Source organism: Scyliorhinus canicula, chromosome 19 (genome assembly GCF_902713615.1).
Source record: "Scyliorhinus canicula chromosome 19, sScyCan1.1, whole genome shotgun sequence".
Lineage (NCBI taxonomy): Eukaryota > Metazoa > Chordata > Chondrichthyes > Carcharhiniformes > Scyliorhinidae > Scyliorhinus > Scyliorhinus canicula.
Window position 1 is genome coordinate 5876322 of NC_052164.1, and position 22618 is coordinate 5898939.

Genomic DNA, 22618 nt, shown 5'->3' on the forward strand with positions numbered 1-22618 from the left:
ATTTCAACCAATCTCCCAAATGCAGCAGGAGTTGAACCTTTCTGGAGAATGCCGTTCTGTGTTCCTTACCACTTACTACAAATGGCCTACCTACCACTCCTGCACTCTCGGAGTGGGGCTCTGGAGAGTTGCAATGGCCCCTTTTTAATTTCTGACGAGCTCGATCATGATGCGAGCTCGCTAAAGCGTGAGATTCTGATGCTATAGATTATAGATATTGTAGATGGATATTTAATATAAAGGTTGGGGAGAGGGGGGGGGGGGGAGAAGACGCGCCAATTCCTCCTTTGGGGGGATGGGGGTTGTATATTTCTGGTTATCAGCAGGTTCTCTTAGTCAATTACACTCAACACACGCGGCGTTTGACCAAAAAATAAGAGACAAATCAGTTTTGCATTCCTCACTTTTGATACGGGATCGCGGCTTAAGAAACAGTTTGGGTCTTTAGGTAACATCCCTGGATCTGCTCCGGGTTCTACCCCCTCTCCCTCCCTCCCTCTGGGGCACGGTGTCTCTTGGACAGAATGGGTCGATGCTAGCTAGTCCTTCCCCTCCACTGATAGTAGGCCGTCATTTGCAAGCTCCGTAATAATACCACGTTTGCAGTTTTAATCCCGTATCTCGCCCACTGACCCCAGTCGAGCGGTGTCGACAGTCCGGCTAACATTTTCTCCCGTTGCTCCAAAACAACTGGTCTAAATGAATGCATATCGCCCCCCCCCCCACCCCCCTTGCTCCGAATGATTCCATGAATTGAACACAGCCTATGATGGGGGCATACACTGAGCGAGGTCCGCCATGCTGATTGTGAAAATACTACAGGGCTGGGAAGCATGCGAAAACAAACATTCTAACCATAAAAAAAATAACTTTCACATATGGTATATTGTATATGCTTACTTAGGCGCCCGATATGCAATGCAGCAGCTCCACTATAAAGTTGTTCAGTAACTTAGTAAGGAAATTAATCCTCAAATTATGTGTATAAAAACAGACTTTAACACATTTCCTCCACAAAACACACACTTCAATACAAAATGACAGAATCCACCCTGCTAATAACGGAGGGTTTATTTTCACCAGTGTTTATTTGAGTAGAGCTGAAGAAGATTAAACAGTAAATTAAATGCAAATATAAATTGTTTTCAGGCCAAGTGGAGCTCCATGGGAAACACATCGAAGTAGAACACTCAGTTCCCAAGAGGCAGAGGTATTATCCACCCCAATACTTGTTTTGCTTTTAATTTTTTTGTCTGGAGATATCTGGAGAGTTGTACACAATGATTTGCTGATTTGTTTCTGGTTACTGGTTGGAAGTGTCGGATGTTTTAAAAACAAGATGACTTACAAAGTTCGGAAGCTTCTCTGTGATGTTATTTAAGAAAAAAACCCTCCAGTTGTGTTTAGCTGGAAAATGAAATATGTCTGAAATTAATTGTTTCCTCGATATGTGTGACGTTGTTGCAATGTTCAATTGAGATAAAATAATGCAGCAATGGGGGGAATGATCGGTGGCAGGAACTGCTCTGTGTGTGTGGAGCAGATTTAAAGCAGTGGCTGAAAAAATAGGATCACTATTGAGGAGCTAGTGACTTTAAAGAGCTCTTTCTGGATTCCTGCTCTTGATATTGCAAAGGTCGCGATTTGCGAATGGGGAGAGGGCGGATAGTTAATGCTTCACCGCCCCCCCCCCCCCCTGTCTAAAGCGCTCAAATAGATCACGTTTCAAACGTTGCTTTGGGTTCAAACCTCATTTGATTCCAAAGCCGATTGCAGGAACGATTCAACCGATTAAATGATACTGAGGGAGGAGTTGGAAAAACTCCCCAAATACAGTCAGTCTTCCGAGTTTCGTATCCACCGTTCCCGTGGCTGCTTTAAATAGACAAGGGACGCGATGCATGGAAATAAGGATCCTTCTTTGCATCAGTCATACTGGGCGATTACGTTGGCATTTCATGTCCCGACATTCCTCTGTGTGCAATCGGTTAACGAATTGTGCTCGGCCTGATTGTTCCAAGCATAGCCTTTTCAAAACGCGATATCGTCTTTCATTAACGAAGTTTGATTGAGTTCAGTCAGGAACAAAGTTGAAACCTTTACCCAGAACCTAATGTGATACAATGTGCATGTGAGGTGCTTTTGGATGTGTTGCTGATATACCTGTTTAAAAGTGTTTGCTTGATCCTGCTTTGAACCATTTAGTGTTTAGTGTATGTGTATATTTTTTTCATTGAAGTGTTGCCTAATCTGGTAAACTGGTTGGTGCCGATGGAAAAATGTTCTGGTTCAAAGAATGCCAGAAAACAAAGTTAAGCCCTGCTTTAACGACAAGAACTTTGTATCAGTTATGTGATTATCTACTTGAAATGATAGAGTGGAGGGGACAAGCTTAGTTAAGCTGAAACTATTGTTCTCCATGTTTAGGTTAGCATTTTAACCAGGTATACGTGTACTTTGTAACCAACGTTAACTGGTATTATAATCTAGGGATGTTTGTAAACCAAACCATGCCCCACTTTATTTTCAAAAGGTTTAAAATTAAAATGAAGTCTAAGTCAGCCAATTTGAAAAGTAGTTTTTAAAAAATCAGCAAAATAAACGTAAAATCACTTGACCTGTTTTATAGTTGAGCAAAGCATGGTCATAACTTTAAAAATCTAATTAATAAAGTTTTTGTTCTGTCTCTTGTGAATTATTCTGGTTTGGGTAGAATGATGAGTAAACACTAGGTAAACTGTGTAAATGGCAAACGCAATTTAGTGTTTTTTTCCTGCCCAATTTTGGTGCAGCAGTTTTAAGATCCAGCTATTTGTTTTTTAGTGAACACCATGCATTCCTCCCAGCTTTATCTAAACTATTCCAGTGTGTTTTAAGATACAAAATGGAAATAGTTTGCTTTCAAAATCTTAACATCCTGTTTTTTTGTAACACTTGCAACTTTTTTTTCTTTAAAGAGGACTTGCTAAATTCCTATTGAAAGAATCCATGCAATTCTGAAGCTCTAAAATAAATGTATGATGGGGTTTGTTGGAGCTTTTGTCCTTTTTAAATTGGGGAAATGGCTATAAAATAGATTGATCTAGAAACCCAAGTAAATGTTAGAATGAAATGATGTTATTGCTCAATAAAGTGTGTGTATATGTGTATAAATGGTTGGTCCAATGATGCTGTTTATCGAAATGAGAAATTATCAAAATCTTGAAGTCAGATCAGAGGTAACTTTATAAGGTATTTAATAAAATTACCTTTGTAGTGTTTGCTTTCAGTCTTTACCAAAACTGACAACATCTTGTATTGCATGAGAATCTTTTTAAAATAACTGCAAACCTATTGGTTCAAACCTATTTTCGATTGTTATAAATGGTTTAATGTAATCAAATAAATGTTTCAAAGTATGTTTTATTATTTGTAGAAGAATACATTTTTACATAGAACAAACAAATCATTTTTAAAGATCATCCATTACTTTTTAGGCTGGAAATTCTAGGAAATTTGTACTGAGTGAATTATTTCCCTGTGATTTGACAATAAAAATATATCAGTGCTGCATTGAATCTTATTAAGGAAATAAGATGACTGTTGGTTAAAATTATAATATCTTGTAATGTAAGACAAATAAACTCCTGATAACAGACATAAAAAGTTATGTAATTTTCAGCACTCTCTCAAACTGAACTTATTCTGAATATATAAATGTGTTCTATCAAATTTTGCTAATCATATATAACTATATAAAAAATAAATCTAAATATAACACAGCAACTGTGTTTTCTTAGTGGATAGAAATGTAGGTGGATTGGCCATGCTAAATTGCCCGTAGTGTATGGTTAATGGGGGGATTGTTGGGTTACGGGTATACGGGTTACGTGGGTTTAAGTAGGGTGATCATTGCTCGGCACAACATCGAGGGCCGAAGGGCCTGTTCTGTGCTGTACTGTTCTATGTTCTAATGTTGGTCAGATTAAATTGCAGCAGATTTGTGTAATCAGGAACATTGACTTCCAAAAAAGGGAAAAGTATCAGTTAACATGCTGAATAAAGAACTGTACACCCCACCTTCCCCATTCCCCAGAAAATGTCAGAAACACACAGGATTTCTATCTACATCTGAAAAGGAAAGAGACTGGTTATGTTGAGGGTGCTTTAAACATTCAATCTGTTGATACCCCTTTCAGGTTCTGGCACCTTGGCTGTGTCTCTCTTTAACTTACCTTTCTTATTTACACAAATGGTAGTCTTTTATTTCGTTAACTGGAATTAAAATAATGACTTTCAAGAAATCCATAACTTAAAAAAAAAAGAACCAGCCATTGGCATTCAGGAAATAAAGTTTAATTTTGAAATGAACTTTCAGAAGAGTTGGTCTTGATAGATTATATTTTTAAATATTTCACAGAAAAAAAAACTTTTATGGTTATAATATCATTTGACAAAATCCAGCACAATTTATCCCAATGTCAGACTTGGAAAAACCATTCACTGACATTATGTACAAGTAGAATGAGCAGAAAAATCTTACAAAATAATGTTTAGTTGATATAGTTTGTAGATCTTGAAATACTTGTCATGGCTGGAATGCTTGAAGCAAATTATTATGGAGGAATTTTTGTTCTAGCTTTGAAATTCGGTGTTGAAAGAAACAAGGAAATATTCAAAGAAAATATACTTCAAAATTAAATTATTGAATGCATTTGCTCAAAGAAAGAGAGATTGGTGTGTACATTTCACAATGGAGATGGTTGATGTCTTCATTTATGTGGCTTAAGTATTTTGAATTGTTTGTAAAATTACATGATTAACGTTAATGGATAAAGTATATTTTTGAAAAATCCAGGATGTTTGGACAGTTACAATGCTGCAAATAGCAAGAAAAGAAACAAAGATAAAGATATCATAGATTTTCTGAAATAGTTTGAAATGAGCTCAGTGATTTTATCCCAAATAGCTGAGACAAACAGATCAGTAACAAATTCCACTTCTGATTTACGCTGAATTGGCTGATCTCGGCTATTCTAGCAGGGAAGGCGCGGTGAATTGGCCTTGACATTCCCATGTTACTGAGAGGAAAGTTGACGAAGGTTCATGCTCCTGATTATGTTCTTCTTCTGTATTCTTTCATGGGATGTGGGTTGCCCAGCCCTAATTAGCCTCCAACTTAGTGGCATTTTTATAAGCGTCAACCACATTGCTGTGGGTCTGGAGTCACATGTAGGCCAGACCAGATATGGACAGCAGATTTCCTTCGCTAAAGGACATCAGTGAACTAGTTGGGTTTTTACGACAATCGACAGTGGTTTCATGGTCACCATTAGACTTCTTAAATTCCAGATTTTTATTGAATTCAAATTTCACCCTCTGCCATGGCAGGATTCGAAACTGGTTCCCAGTGCATTACCCTGCGTCTCTGAATTACTAGTCCAGCGACAATACCACTTGCCACTGCCCCCTTAACCTGTAACTCCTGGAAGGATTCAACTGGGTTGAATCAGGATTTAGATGTGTTGTCTTCTTTGGGGTGATTACACTGCCAACATTTACAGGTTAGACTAACATATGCCTTAAATGGTTACTTGGATGAGGGTCTTAACACCATCAGGTATCCATGGAATTCTACCCAATCACAGAATGGAGAACATTGGCAACAAAATTCTCCCCTGAAAAATAACAAAAGAGCCTTCCTTTTAAAAAAAAATGTTTATTTCATTATTTTGTAACAAGTTGTAGTTTCTATGCGACTAAAATTGTTTTTTGCAAGGTTTAGAAAATTTCTATCATTCTTCTCCTCAGTTATGTGCAAATGTACATTCTTTGGTGCTGGGATGTTTTTTATATTCGTTACACACAAAGAACACAGTGGTAGGGGTTGTTTGTGGCTAAGAAGCTCTTGCCAAGATGTAGTAGTTTGCTGACTTTATGAATGGAGAGGATCCCCCATTGGTGTTCTAAACTGTGTGATTCAAACTTGTTTTTCTTTTGTTTAACGAGGGTGACGAAATGACATTACTGAATTTTTCTAACTTATAGGATAGGCTACCATCCATGTTAAAAAAAAGACTAAAGTTAGATCCAGTATTTAAAAAAAAAAAATCTTTCTGCTAAGTTACCACACAAAATGGTGGCCGAAGCCTTTTCTCATTTCTGCGTAGGTCATTACTGAGCAATGCATGACCTTTGACCCACACTGGAAGCGCATACCCTATACTGCTAAATGGATTCCAGAGCTGTGTTCCTGAAATACCCCCTCCCTTTCACTTCAAACCTGCAGAAAATTCATAATGTTATACATGTCTTAAAGACCGAAACAGGGGGGAAAAAAGAAGCTGTTTGAATCTGAAAAGGCCTTTGAAGTTTTCTTTTTTCCATGTGCACACTTGTGTGTGTCTTTCCCTGCCCCACCCCCAACCTCATTGTAATTTGCAGTTTCCCTCCCCTGTGCACCCCCTCACCCTGAGGCCTTTTAAGTTCAATAAGTAGAGCATTCCTAATCTATATGCTCATCACACAAGAAAAGGTCAAGAGGTGGTGTCAGGACTGTCATAAAGTCTAATTGAGCCTAGTGGATCAATCCGGTGGAGGTTGGGGGGGGGGATTGAAAAGAAGAAATTTGATTTGGTTAAAATTCCTAGCCACATGGTTATTGTACGCATTTTTATGAATAAAAATAAAACTACTAGAAGTTGATATGCTCACTGTTCAAACCTTTAACTATTGTTAAGGGAGGTGGGGGTTGTGCACAGAAGGACATTTTGTGCCGCCAGTTGTATGTTCAGCTTCTTTAGTGGGGGTAGGGTTAAGCAGAGGAAGCAAGAGAGATTTAATATCAACTTTGAAGGTGCATTACTAATTGGGAGGTCTAGTCAGGCTCCTGGTTGTGAGACCACATAGCTAGCACAAATATTTAGTTATTCTGGTTCAGCCTCCTGAATGCTTTGAGATGATTTCTTCATTTTCAATGCATTTCCACTCAAATTTCTTCAAATTAATGGCAGAGTTTAGTAGACCAATCACAGCAACTGAGAGTCATGCCTGCTCCAGATTGTACAAGTAATAATTTGGAAATAATTACGGGAAAGAAGAAAAAGGAAAATAACTTGTACAGATTGATGTGATGTGAGCTGCAAGGGTTGCCCCGGCAGCCCAACTGCAGAAGGTCCATATGGAGGTTTATTGGTTGACTGTGCGGTTTTTCCTTGACTTTGCTGTTGCGGACATTTCAGACACCTGCTTGAGTTTGTTCATCACCAGGAATAGTTTTAGTTCAGAGAAATGTTTTCAGTTAGCCAGCAATCACTTGAAGACATCCAGGCAGTAGAAAAATTAGTGAGGTGGGGGGCAGCAAGACAATGGGAGGGGCAGGGTAGTGGTGGTAGTGGTGGTGGGGGCGGGGGGGGGGGGGGGGGGGGGGGGGGGGCAGATGTAGAAACCACCCTGAACTTTATATGGTGTTAATTTGAAATTTGGAATCCAGAACATTTGTCATTCTCTCAATACAATGCAATGCTTCAATTGATGGGATTGGTCGGAGTTTGTTAGATGGTCACTGTTTAAAGTGATTGAATAATTCACTTCTATTTTATTATATGGGATTCAGGAAATTCCTACCAGCATTTTGGGGATCAGGTTCCACAAGTCATTCAATTTTTTTCCATGAAAGATGTAAGCTAGTTGTATTTTTATTTAATTAGAAAGCTTTACAACAACTATCTGGAGCAATAACTCATATAGCACCTTTTATTTAGTTTATTGGTACTAATTTACTACATCAACTAATATATTTTGCGATTCATTACTGCAAATTGCTCTCATACCAATCTGCATCAGTGGCCAGCCTGTAGCTGCCATTACTTCACACGAGTGTTCTTCAACAAAAAATGCTCTCTCGAGACAATTGAAGATATAGAATTTATCATTGCACTGCTGGGAGTTTGTCACCATTCTACGAGGTAGAGTCTGAAAACACCCTCTTGCCCATTACTGTATTGTACCAAAATGCTTGTGATCATTGAATCATAAACAAACCCAGAATAAGATTGAAAAAATAACTTTATTTAAACAGTGCTGCTCATGACCCCTGGACACTGTATTTTACAAAGTGTTTTACAGCCAATGAAGTACTAAGTGTAGCCACTCTTGCAATGTAGGTCTCTAAGATTTTATTAACGAAAGCTGTGAAACAAGTTGAAAACCCCTTTAAGAAAATTGATCACTCTGAAGATGTTTCCATTTTAAGTAGCTGACATTTTGTGTAAAAGGATCAAACATTTCCTACCATGAAATATTTTTTTAAAATTACAAACAAAACCCAAGATTCCCATGTAAAAAATTAAGACAATGTTTTGGGAAGGAGTGGGGAAAGGTTTGGATATAACTGAAGTACAAAGAGAATGACACTGATCAACAATTTTCTCTCTTTTTTTAAACAACAAAGGAGTGTCTATTAGGTCAGGCTTTAGAAACTTGACACCACAATGAATTCCGTTTACAATATAGAATATGTAGGATACTCCTGATAATGTGCTTTTGGGAAGACTATAATACAACACCGTGCACTGATATAGGAGCTGGAAGTATCAGGTTACTTTCTTTCCTGTTGCTACCCCCACCTAAACTGCACTCAACATCCAAACCATATGAACAAAATTAATTTTTAAAATGGCTATATGTTATTTGTATAGTCACTTCCGAGATTCTGATTTGAATCCCGCCCATGTTGTTTTGGATGAAATTGCCCACTTTCTTGTTTAAAGGGATGGGGCTTGAATTTGGAGATTCATAATATGAGTTTTCATTGGGGAGGATATGTACAAAACCATAAGCTGCCATTAAACAAGAGCACTCATAAGGAGGATTGATTGTGGACATTGTTTTTTGAGGCGGGGGCTCATTAGTGTTGCTGAAAGAAAGGAAGTTTTGCTTTTCTTTTGATAAAGATAGGTAGATTGAGGCCATAAAGCAAGACTTGGATGATGAAATAGTATGATTCTATTTTTTCATTTCTATCCAATCCATATCGTAATACCTTCCCAGAGACAGATTTGTGCTAAGAGTCAGTGAAAAGAGAGGAAAATGCCCCATTTTCTAGGAATAAAACACTAATCGTGATGGTAACAAAGCAATACATTGTGTGATGATAAAGAAGGAGTGATTTTTAAGAAAATAATTCATTTGAGGAATTAAAATAATGACATACATCAAAAGAGCAAAACTGGAACAATTTTATCCGTAAAACCTGAGATTAATTGCAATCTAACCTAAAATCAATTAATTTTGTAATAAAGACAACATAGCTATATATATAAATGTGCTTTATTTAGCTACATTACAATACAAATATGTTTCATTTTTGAAATAGGCTAGGTTCTTGGTTTAGTGGTGTGTTATTCCTTGCAATATTACTGTGTATTTGACTTAACAATGCTATGTTGTTAGTTATGTTATAGCATCAATGTGCTATATCTATGTCATGTAGTTTGAAAGTATCTAAAATGCAAGTATTTTGTATCTAACAATGTTGTTATCTTGTAACTAATCATGGTGCTATATCATATCCAGGAATGTTTCTCTTTAGTTTCTAAAAGTATTGCAATCTTGTTTTATAAAAATCTTGTTGTTTGTACAATACAGTGCTGCAGTACTAAAATGTTGTATGTTTTAAGTGTTAACATTTTCTTTCTAACCATGTTACAATGTTGTACCCAACAATGTGGCAAAATTGTACCTTAAGAATGTTACTGTTACTAATTTTTATCTAACAATACTATGTTTTAGCTAACAATGTTATTATATTGTATCTCAGAACATTACTATTAAGTTGTAACTAAGAACATTATTGCATTTGATCTCAGTGAAGCAACCTGCAAGGTTTTAATACATTACAAACATATAAATGTAAGTTGTTGCTTTTGTTTATCTAACAATGTTGCTTTATTATATAACAATGTTTCCACATTTTATCCAACAATTCTGCAGTATTGTATCTAAATGTTACAATTGTGCATTATTCAGTGTTGCAATTTTGTACCCATCACTGTTGCTATCTTGTATTGACCACTGTTGCCATCTTGTATCGAACACTGTTGCCAAATTGTATCTACCAGAGCTTTAATCTGATTTGTAATATTTCTGTAATTTTAGATGCAGTGGTTTTTAAATTTTATATAAAAAATGTGATAGTTGTGTATTTATTGGTTGCTGTAATGATTTGATAATGTTTTCTATATTGAATATTGAAATTTTGGATCAACAATCATCTTATGTCTAGCGAAAATTAGTCAACAATGTTACATTTTATCTAAATGTTGCCATATCTAATATCTAACAATGTTGGCACACTTTATCAAATAATTTTGCTGTACTGTATCTAAACTCAATTTTGCTTTATTTGCTTTTGGGAAGTTTGTATGTACCACACTTGCTAGACTGTATCTAACAGTTTTGCTACATTGTACCTAGGAGTGTTGTTAAATTTTTGTATGTGTCAGAGCTGTAATTTTTCTTCCTAATAGTTTTGTAATTTTGTATGCAACTGTATTACAATTTTGTCTCCAGAATGTGATTGTTTTGTATTTATTTGCTGTATTGCTTTGATTAGATTTGCTATATTGAATATTGCAATTTGTATCTAACAATGTATTTTGTCCAACAGTGCTAACACACTTTAGTTGACAATGTTACTATATTTTACATAACAATGTTACTGTATTTTATCCAAATTATACAATTTAGCAATAGTAGGTTTTGCAAATTTTTTATATACCACTGCTGTAATATTGTATCTAGTGTTGTTGATTTATCACATTTAATGATGTTGCTATATTGTACCTAACAATGCTGCTGCGTCATCTAGCAGTGTTGCTATATTTAATCTAATAATGGTGCTAAAATCTGTTCAGAAAAATTTGTATATCTTATCGAACAGTGTTATTGCATTGCATCCAACCTTGTTGCAATATTGCACCAAGAAGAGTTATTTTTTCAATTTTTGCAAATATCACCGCAAAACAAACAAAAGAGGAGGAAAGGAAGCCATTGGTATCAATGTACAACAGGGACAGCGTAAAACAGTAGCCATCACAAGAATGAGAACAAATGATATCAGATGAATCTGGGACAAAATCCCAACATATTCCCATCACGGATATAGGACCCGTGTGAACCAGAACAGGACACAGGCAACACTTGCATCAATAGGGGTGAGCTACTCAAATAGGAACAGAGACCCATGGTGAGTACGTTTAGCTGGGTGTTTCTCAACACTCAGAGCGCCAAGAAACACCATGTTATTGAACTCCCATTTGGATAGATATTGGGCCTCGGTGGGGAATGCCGCAACAAGGCTGCAATAAGTCCAGTTTTATTCACTGAGGAGCTCTGCTCGCTGGAACAACAAGAGGGCACGCATCAGGGGTCCTCCAATCTCCTGGGAGACCCTCACGAGTGCCATTCTCTTTGGTCCCCGTTTGTGGAGATCAGCACTCGCCCAGGGTCTTCAAGGTGAGGGGATTAAATCCCATCGCTTTACGTAGATTGTGGGAGTGTTATTAGAGTGAGACTAGCTGTCTAATATGCAGATTTGTCAAAAAGTGATCCACCCGCAATCGGCAAGATTCACGTCGCAACACCTTGCCAGATCTAACTGCGAGGCGTGGCAAGCTGGGTAGATCCTGGAAGAGGGATCTCCAGCCTCTACTGGCTGCATTGCACTGCACTGCCTTTCGGGCATAACACGGCTGGTAGATCGCAGCCAATACCCAGGAAATCCCAGAGCTAAAGGGGAAATTGATTAACATTCACAGCGCAAATTAAACTCTTCTCCAGGCTGAGGTCAGAACAGTTTGCCAGAATATATCTACATGGAGAGGACCCAGCACCACCAACAATCAATTCCAGCCAAACAAATCCCAGTCTCGAACAGGATAACACACACTCTGCCTGGGCCTGAAAAAGGAGTGGGTGCAAAATAACAAATTAGCTCTCATTGGGGGGGACCTTCCTCACACATAGTGAGGACAGAACTAATCCTACCAACCCAAACCCTCCAACCCATTCTCCTGTTCCAGCTCTGTTCATCCTTCTCCCAATTCCGCCCCCCGCCCCGGATACATTAGATAAAGACACTTGGCACAAATCATGAATTCAACCTTCAGCTTTCGATGATATAAACGTATTAAATCAGGAAAACCAGCAGTGCAGGATATCAAACCCAAATTATTCACTTCCCTGCATGTAAATAAATGACAACATCAACAGTCAACAACATGATTATCAGGGAGTGAAGTCCAGGATAACAACTCAGATGCGAGCAGCTATCAGGATAAAGAATTCTTCACTGGCGCATGAAGAATGCAGAAATCGAGGAAAAAGCAGGTTCAAAGATGGTGAACACTGTTCAGGATTGTCCAAGGATTCGAACAATTGAGGTAGGAAACCTCATTGCTTCCAACATGCCATCTCACCCGAATCCAGGCGGCCAACAACCCAGACTCCAGCAGGGGGGGGGAATTACCCAGTCGACTCAACCATCCCCAACCCCTTCAACTCACTGGATAAAAGCAAATTACTGCGGATATTGGAATCTGAAACGAAAGAGAAAATGCTGGAAAATCTTTGACAAAGAATCATCAGACTCGAAACGTTAGCTCTTTTCTCCCTACATATGCTGCCAGACCTGCTGAGATTTTCCAGCATTTTTCTCTTCCCCTTCAACTCACATCAGGAGCAGGAAAACATAGGACCAGGGGTTGGTGGCCAACCCAACCACACGCCTCAGACACACGATTAAATGTGCTCCCTTCGATCAGCCAAGGACAAAATTCTGTCTGTTAGAAAAACCTCTTCGACGCTTCCACAAAAACGCCTCGCAACTCTTGAAATTGGTCTTTGACGACATTCATGACAAAGGCAAGAGAGACATTCAGATGGATCGGGATCAGCGCTAGCAGCCATCATCCGTCGGAACCCTGCACCGTAAGGATGGGAAACCTCCCAAAAGTAACTCACTAATGAGAAGGCCCCAGCCCAACTTATTCCAACCACCACGAATCAATGAGGATTTCAGCATTTTGCCTTGACTCAATTGTGCTGCAATTGTGAACAAATTTTGGGACATATGGATGCCAGGAAAAGTCATAAAAGAAATGTGTGAACAGATTAAAAGAAAAACAGGTTAAAAATGAGCAGAGCAGGAGCTTGTGGAAATGCAGTTGCTCTTGCACTCGCATCATGTGACCCTCAGAGACACAATGGGCCATAATTTGTTCAGGTTGGGACCCAAACTGTGACTGCTGTTAGTTTGACTTGTTTTTACAAGTTTGATTTAGAATTTTTTGCATGGCAGTTGTAACATTTGTTACAACAACAGCACAATGGGAAAAACAAGGGCACCAGAGGCCCAAGTTCGAGCTGTGGCAGATCCTATTTGGAAATTTTGGGCGGGATTTACCGGCTGTTGAAGCCTGCAGGAAATTCCGGTCCCGCTCCGGCGGATGGGTTTCCCGACGTCGAGCGGTGCTGTCATCCCGTTGACAACGTTGGGACCAGGGGTTGGTGGCCAACCCAACCACACGCCTCAGACACACGATTAAATGTGCTCCCTTCGATCAGCCAAGGACAAAATTCTGTCTGTTAGAAAAACCTCTTCGACGCTTCCACAAAAACGCCTCGCAACTCTTGAAATTGGTCTTTGACGACATTCATGTGGTCGGGCTGCCTCCACCACTGAAGAACACTCGGAGGGGTAGTGGGTAAATCCTATCCTATGGGTGGAATCTTACTCCAGAATCTTGGTGAAGTGCCAGGCTCAGACTGTACACTGCCTGTAGCTCTCCAGCTGCACAGACCAATTTTCTCTCCAGATCTTTAGTCTCTTTAAAGAAAAAAAAATGAGTGGGCATGGAAGAATCACCGACGTCCCCCCGCCTCCACTCCCCTTAGTAACTGCTCCCTGCTCCCTCCATGCCTGTAGGTTTACTCCCACTGCCCACTTCCCCCTCCCCACCACACATAAATGGAAACAACCCCGACTTATGCTGGGCAATGGGGATAGGGTGGAAGCGTGGGCTTGGGTAGGGTGCTCTTTCCAAGGGCCGGTGCAGACTCAATGGGCTGAATGGCCTCCTTCTGCACTGCAAATTCTATGATTTCTCCCCAGAATGGGGTTCCCATGAGGGCACATCCCTGGCACTGCCAACATTTGCCAGGACTGCCTGGGCATGTCGCTCTTCCCCCGAGGACTTTATGTACCTTTGCACCCGCGGAGGGATCCCTCAACTGAATTACATTTTTAAAAATCTGTTGAAAACCTCGCTGACGTGTGTGAGGGGGAGGCCTATTAATTATATTGAAATTTATTGTAATTGATTTAAATGATAGATAGATAGATAGAACAGTACAGCACAGAACAGGCCCTTCGGCCCTCAATGTTGTGCCGAGCCATGATCACCCTACTCAAACCCACGTATCCACACCCTATACCCGTAACCCAACAACCCCCCCCCCAACCTTACTTTTATTAGGACACTACGGGCAATTTATCATGGCCAATCCACCTAACCCGCACATCTTTGGACTGTAGGAGGAAACCGGAGCACCCGGAGGAAACCCACGCACACAGGGGGAGGACGTGCAGACTCCACACAGACAGTGACCCAGCCGGGAATTGAACCTGGGACCCTGGAGCTGTGAAGCATTTATGCTAACCACCATGCTACCCTGCTGCCCTAATGAGTGGGCAGCATAATAGCGCAATGGTTAGCACAGCTGCCTCACGGCGCCGAGGTCCCAGGTTCGATCCCGGCTCTGGGTCACTGTCCGTGTGGAGTTTGCACATTCTCCCCGTGTCCATGTGGGTTTCGCCCCCACAACCCAAAGATGTGCAGGCTAGGTGAATTTGCCTCGCTATATTGCTCCTTAATTGGAAAAGAAAATGAATTGGGTACTCTAAATTTATTTTTAAAAATGATTTTACTGAATTTCCTGCCCAGTGAAGGGTGAGGGAAGTCTGGAAACACAATATTTCTGGAGGGAATCATGTTTCCCGATTCTCTCTGGATTTTCTGCCCACATCACCATTCTCTCTGATGGTAATCGTGGGCTGAAAATTGCACCCACGTTATCTCTTATCTAATCAAATTGAAGGATTATGAAATTAACAGGACATGGATTGGAAAGGAATTGTAAATGAAGAAAGAATAATGGACACCCATTATTAAAATTTAGGAATATGACTCCCAACTTGTGATTGTTAATTTTCAGTGCTACAGAGGTTGACTGACAAGAGTGAGCACTTAGCACATCTTTAAAAGGTACTGGAATTGAAAAGGACAAGACTACTTCCTGTGGCATGTCTACCATTCAAATACAATACCATAGTGCAGTACAATGCATGTCAGTGGTGAAGCAGGTACTGTTTTTGTAGGAAAGTGGCATACGACTTGGAACTGGACCGTTAGTGAACCTCCTTTAACTGTGTGTCTACCCTTTGCTTCAATTATTGTAACATTTGAACTTAAAATAACAGCATGATAGAGCAAGTTCTGTCCCTTTTGTATCCAATGATATTTTTATGTTGTATCTCCCTCCTATTACCTCTCTATGTGCTGCCCCTCAGCAACATCATCCAAAGACTCAGCAATAGTTTCACAAGTGTGTTGACAATACCCAACTATACCTCTCCATCACCTCTCTCAACTCCGCCACTGTTGCTAAATGATCAGCCTGTTTATCCGACATCAAGTACTAGATGGGCAGAAAGGTTCTCCAATTAGATATTGGGAAGAGTGAAGCCCATTGTTTTGGCCCCTGCTCCAAACTCTGTTTCCAAGCTATCATCTACATTTCTCTCCCTGGTAATAGCTTCAGATTAAGCCAGTCTGTTTGTAACCTTGGTATGACACTTGGTCCTGATAGGAGCTTCCAACTTCTTATCCATGCCATCATCTAAGACTACCTATTTCCACCTCCATAACATTGCCCAACAATGTCCTGTCTCACCTCCGGTGCTGCAGAAATCTTTGTTCATCCCTTCATTGCCTCGAGGCTTGACTATTCCAATGCATTCCTGGCTGATGTCTCGGATTTAACCCTCCATTAACTTGAAGTCGCCCAAAACTCTGGTCCCCACGTCCTAACTTGCAGCAAGTCCTGTTCGCCGATCAGCCCTCTACTCATTGACCCATATGGGTGGCACGATAGCACAGTGCTTAGCCCTGTTGCTTCACAATGCTAGGGTCCCAGGTTCAATTCCCAGCTTGGGTCACTGTCTGTGCGGAGTCTGTACGTTCTCCCCGTGTCTGTGTGGGTTTCCTCCGGGTGCTCCGGTTTCCTCCCACAAGTCCCGAAAGATGTGCTGTTAGGTAATTTGGACATTCTGAATTCTCCCTCCCTGTACCCGAACAGGCGCCGGAGTGTGGCGACTAGGGACTTTTCACAGTAACTTCATTGCGGTGTTAATGTCAGCCTACTTGTGACGATAAAGATTATTATTAGTATGAGCACCTGGTCAAGCAATATCTTGATTTTAAAATTCTCATGCTTGTTTTCAAATCTCTCCATACCTTTACTCCCATCCCTTTCTCTGTAATTTCCTCCAATCCCACATCTCTCTGAAGTATCTATCCTCCTCTAATTCTGTCCTCCAGTGCACCCCCAATTTTAAGTGCTCCTCCACAGATGTTCCTTTCCTCCAGCTCTGGAACGCCCTCTCTACACCTTGCTTTTCTTTTTGTAATACACTCCTTAAAAACTGCTTCTTTAACCAATCTTTTGGTCAACTGTAGTTTAGTGTCATACTTTGTTTTATAAGGCTCCTATGAAGTCCCTTGAGATGTTCCATTAACTTAAAAGTGATATGGGGGGCACAGCGGTTAGCACTGCTGCCTCACCGCGCTGAGGACCCAAGTTTGATCCCGGCCCAAAGTCACTGTCATAAAATTTACAGTGCAGAAAGAGGCCATTCAGCCCATCGAGTCTGCACTGGCCCTTGGAAAGAGCACCCTACTTAAGCCAACACCGCCACCATATCCCCGTAACCCAACCTTATCTTTTGGACACGAAGGGGTAATTTAGCATGGCCAATCCACCTAACCTGCACATCTTTGTGTTTGTCCGTGTGGAGTTTGCACATTCTCCCCACGTCTAAGTAGGTCTCACCCCCACAACCCAAAAAGATGTGCAGGTTAGGTGAATTGGCCACCCTAAATTGCCCCTTAATTGGAAAAAAATAATTAGATACTCTAAAGTTTTAAAAAACTTAAAAAGTGATATATAAATATATATCTTTTTAATTTAGAGTACCTAATTAATTTTTTCCAATTAAGGGATAATTTAGCATGGCCAATCCACCTAGCCTGCACATCTTTTTGGGTTGTGGGGGTGAGACCTACTTAGATGTGGGGAGAATGTGCATTATTACATAAGGGTTGGAATAGAAGAGTAAAGAATGTCCTACTAAAATGTTGACATTTTCTGGTAACATAATTGATAAATCTGGGTTTTTGTATTTCTCAGTGTGCCTTTTTATGATAAATTTTATGCATCAGAATATGAAGTGAAATCTCTCGATGATAGTGACTTCCCAATATATGCACGGGTGTCAAAAGTGCTACATCAAGAACATGATTTTAGGGGGCAGCACGGTGGCCTAGTGGTTAGCACAACCGCCTCACGGCGCTGAGGTCCCAGGTTCGATCCCGGCTCTGGGTCACTGTCTGTGTGGAGTTTGTACATTCTCCCCGTGTCTGCATGGGTTTCGCCCCCACAACCCAAAAATGTGCAGAGTAGGTGGATTGGCCATGCTAAATTGTCCCTTAATTGGAAAAAATAATTGGGTAATCTAAATTTTAAAAAGAAAAAAGAACATGATTTTAGGGCCATTTCCATGGTTTAGCTATATTGTATCCAGCAAGAGAAACAGAAATTGATTTAAAATATACACAGAAAAATCTAAAGGTGTGCAGGTTAGGTGGATTGGCCGTGCTAAATTGCTCCTTCGTGTTCAATAAAGGTTGGGTGGGGTTACTGGGTTGCAGGGATAGGGTGGAGGTGTGGTCTTAAGTAGAGTGCTCTTTCCAAGGGCTGGTGCAGACTCGATGGGCTGAATGGCCTGCTTCGGCACTGTAAACTCTATGTAAAAAATACACAGAGGTTAGTCAGCAACTATTTTGGTTAGGAATGCTCTCAGTGGAGGTAGATTATGGGGGGTCTTTACTCAAACAATAGAAATCAACATTTTTGTTTTTAAGTGCTGACTCTGACCTGCTGCATATTTCCAACATTTTGTTTTTGTTTTAAGTTTTCACCTTTCAGAATGATTTATTTATATTAGATATAGGTCGCTGTGTATTCAGCAGTCTAGGTATATTGTCAATACAAATTTGGGCTATACCTTGTATTTAATAGTTTCTGATTTATCTAGTAGCATTTGTCTTTCTAATGGTTTTGTAACTTTGCTATTTTGTAACATAATGTTTGCTAAATTGAATCCAGCAGTGCTGTTACGAGTCATCTAAAAACCTGTCCATTTTCTCTCCACCCATAGTGCTAAATTGTATCAAGCATTTTTTAACAGTATTTCTATATTGTATGTAGCAATGTTGAAACTAGCAGAACTGATGGGCTATTTTTAACAGTTGGTATCTAAAAGTGCTTCTATATTGTATCTAACTATTGTTATGTTGTATCTGTTAGTGTTTGTATATTATATGTCCCAATACTATACTGAGATTGCTCTGGTGTTGAGTTTAATGGTGTTATATTGTATCTAGCAGCAGTGAGTTAAGAATCATAATGTGGGGGGCTTGGCCACAGTAAGCATATAACATGAATTTGGGCATGGTGTTTGAAATTTTGGGTAGGGTTCTTTGTTCCCCCAGCTGCGTGTTTCTTGGTGACGCACTGCTCATTGGCGGCAGGATTCTCTACTCGCGCTGCTTTTCAATGGGATTTCCCATTGAAGTCACCGTGCGCTGCCGGTAATCCCGCGGGGGTGTGGTGCTAGCAGGAAAAGAAAATCCCAGTGGCCGGAGAATTCCGACTTAATGTTCATTAGCTAAATCTTTAAATTATTCTTAACAGTGTTTTATTGCATCTAGCAGGGTAGCCTTGTGGATAGCACAATTGCTTCACAGCTCCAGGGTCCCAGGTTCGATTCCCGGCTGGGTCACTGTCTGTGTGGAGTCTGCACATCCTCCCCGTGTGTGCGTGGGTTTCCTCCGGGTGCTCCAGTTTCCTCCCACAGTCCAAAGATGTGCAGGGTAGGTGGATTGGCCATAATAAATTGCCCTTAGTGTCCAAAATTGCCCTTTGTGTTGGGTGGGGTTACTGGGTTATGGGGATAGGGTGGAGGTGTTGACCTTGGGTAGGGTGCTCTTTCCAAGAGCCGGTGCAGACTCGATGGGCCGAATGGCCTCCTTCTGCACTTCAAATGTTATGATATCTATGATATCTAATAGTTATACTATGGGCTGGATGCTTCCATCCCATCCGGTGCAAGATTGCCACGGGCGGGATGCGGACCACATAAAGGTCCATTGACCTTGGGTGGGAATTTCCAGTTGCGAGGCGGATGAGGCCAAAGAATCCCGCCCACAATCTAGTATTGGTGCTATGTTCATCTATGATGCATCTAATAATCATATATTGGAAGTGGCAATAAGAAAGCAGTGTTTCTATATTGTATCTAGTAGTGCAATTATATATGTAGCAGAGTTAAATTGTTACAAGCAGTATTGAGAGATTAAGTCAAATATCGTGAATTAAGAACCATGATGTAGGGATTTGCCAATATCATAAAATTGGGGCAGCACGGTGGCGCAGTGGTTAGCACTGCAGCCTCACGGTGCCGACGTCCCAGGTTCAATCCCGGCTCTGGGTCACTGTCCGTGTGGGGTTTGCACATTCTCCCCGTGTCTGCGTGGGTTTCGACCCCCACAGCCCAAAGATGTGCAGGGTAGGTGTATTGGCCATGCTAAATTGCCCCTTAATTGGAAAAAATGAATTGGTTACTCATAATTAAAAAAGAAAAGAAAAAAAATCATAAAATTGGGCACAGAGTTCAGAATTTTCTGTTGATTAAGTATAAAATTGTTCTTTTATCTAGCACTCTTCCGTTGCACCTCGTTGAGTTGTATTATACCTCGTATCATTGCAATATTTTGTCTCACAATTTTGAGATGTTGTACATGACACTGTTATGTTGTAATTTAGGAAACATTTCATGAATTAAGAATCATCATGTGGGGATTTGACTATATCCTGAAATTGGGCATTGAATTTATGATTTTATATTGGTCCATTTCAAGTTTTATTGCAACAGTTCTGTTGTTATTATGTTTAACAGTGTTGCTCTGTTGTATATGTCAGTGCTACTGTATTGTATGTGAAGGTGTTGCCTTATTTCAGTGTTGCTATGTTCTATCTACCAGGGTTGCTATATCTAGGACTGTTGTGGCATTGCATTGAAGAGTGTGGCTATTTTCCATCTGTGTTGCTGTATTGTATCGATGTTGCTTTATTTAAGTGTTCCTAAAATGAATGTAGTAAGGTTATCTTGTATCTAGACGGATTGATACATCATGGCAAATATTATTCAGCCTCTTGCTGACCTAAATTGGCTCCCAGTTAAAAATTCCTCCATTTTAAAATCTTCATCCTTGCTTTTGAATCCTGGTCTTATCTCTTCCTATCTCTAATCTCTTCCAGACCCAATACTCTCTCGGATATCTGTGCTCCTTTATTTCTGGCCCCTTGAGCAACCGATTTTAATTCCTGAAACATTTTCAGCTGCCTAGCCCCAAGCTTTGGAATTCCCACCCTGAAACTCTCCACCTCTCTACCTCATTTATCCCCTTAAGATGTTCCTTAAAACCAACGTCTTTGATCAAGCTGCCGGTCAGCTGCCCAAAGAACCCCACATGCAGCTTGGAGTCAAATGTCTCTTGACAATGCTGCTGTGAAGCATATTGGATGTTTTATTCTGTTAAAGGCATTATATAAATACAAATTGTTGTTGATGTGGGAGATCAACCAATGTAAGCATACACCAGAAATTTGGGCATGGGGGTCATTGATTTCAAGTTAAAAATTATTTTACCTACCAATGTTTATTGCATTATTTACTGCAATAGTATTGTAACTAATCATGTTGGTATATTATATATCATTGCCACCATATTGCAGTTTTCCTACATCATATCCAGCATTGTTGCCATCTTATATCTAGTAGTTAAAATGTACCTTTATTGTAAAGAATTTACTGCATAGAAATAGGTCATTCAGTCCAAACGTTCACAACAGTATGCTTCACAAGAATCTCCTCATAGTTGCCTTAATCTGGTCAATACAGCCTGGGGCTCTTTTCTCAAGAGAAGATTTAGGAATGACCTGCCAGAGGTTTTCAGATTATGGGTTTAATAGGGTATATAGAGCAGATGGTTCTACTGCAGGTGAGACCAGATTAGAAGTCTGTGAGCGTGAATCATACAAATATATTGACTGAGTTGGATGAAGATGACTAGGAGGATGACTGTGGATCATAAAACTATTATAACTAGTTCAGTTCTGCTATGATTCTAGTCTTTCTTGTCCTTCTACCCAATTCCTCCATATCCTTTTTAAAATAGAGACCAGAGCTGTTCACAGTTGTTCAAATGAGCTCTAACCAAGGTTGTATACAGGTTAAAATAATACCTCCCAGTTTTTAATTCTATCTCATTAGAATTGAGCTCCAGCGCTTTATTTGTTTTTAAATGACTGTATTAATTTATATCACTATTTTTAGTGAATTGTGCATCTGGACCCCAAAGTTCCTCTACCCCATTTAGACACTGATTTTCCAAGAAGTATATTCAATCAAAATAAAAGCAAATTACTGCGGATGCTGGAATCTGAAACCAAAGAGAAAATGCTGGAAAATCTCAGCAGGTCCGGCAGCATCTGTAGGGAGAGAAAAGAGCGAACGTTTCGAGTCCAGATGACCCTTTGTCAAAGCTCAGCTTTGTTCAATCAAATCTGCCTCGCACACGTTAAAGATGATTTGCCAATTACACCTCCATTTCCCTATTTATTAATGCCTGTCACTGACTTGCTCTAATGGGCAGCACGGTAGCACAGTGGTTAGCACATTTACTTCACAACTCCAGGATCCCAGGTTCGATTCCCGGCTTGGGTCACTGTCTGTGCGGAGTCTGCACATTCTCCCTGTGTCTGCGTGGGTTTCCTCCGGGTGCTCCAGTTTCCTTCTTTCCACAGTTCACATATGTACAGGTTAGGTGGATTGGCCATGCTAAATTGCCCTTAGTGACCAAAAAGGTTAGGTGGGGTTACTGAGTAACGGGGATAGGGTGGAGGTTTGGGCTTAAGTAGGGTGCTCTTTCCAAGGGCTGGTGCAGATTTGATGGGCCGAATGGCCTCGTTCTACACTGTAAATTCTATGATTCATTTGTTGTCATCTGTATCTCTGATTCTGGATTGCAGATTGTTTTTTTATTATAAATTTAGAGTACCCAATTCATTTTTTCCAATTAAGGGGCAATTTAGCGTGGCCAATCCACCTACCCTGCACATCTTTGGGTTGTGGGGGCAGAACCCACGGAAACATGGGGAGAATGTGCAAACTCAA

General features: G+C 40.2%; 1 protein-coding gene across 1 annotated transcript in view; it reads left to right on the plus strand.

Moving 5' to 3' along the window:
* LOC119954542 (insulin-like growth factor 2 mRNA-binding protein 3) overlaps positions 1-22618 on the plus strand; it is a 207421-nt gene that overhangs the window by 283 nt on the left and 184520 nt on the right. The window contains exon 2 of the mRNA XM_038779855.1: positions 1150-1210. Within this exon, the coding sequence (XP_038635783.1) occupies positions 1150-1210 (61 nt within the window). The remainder of the gene's footprint in view (positions 1-1149; positions 1211-22618) is intronic.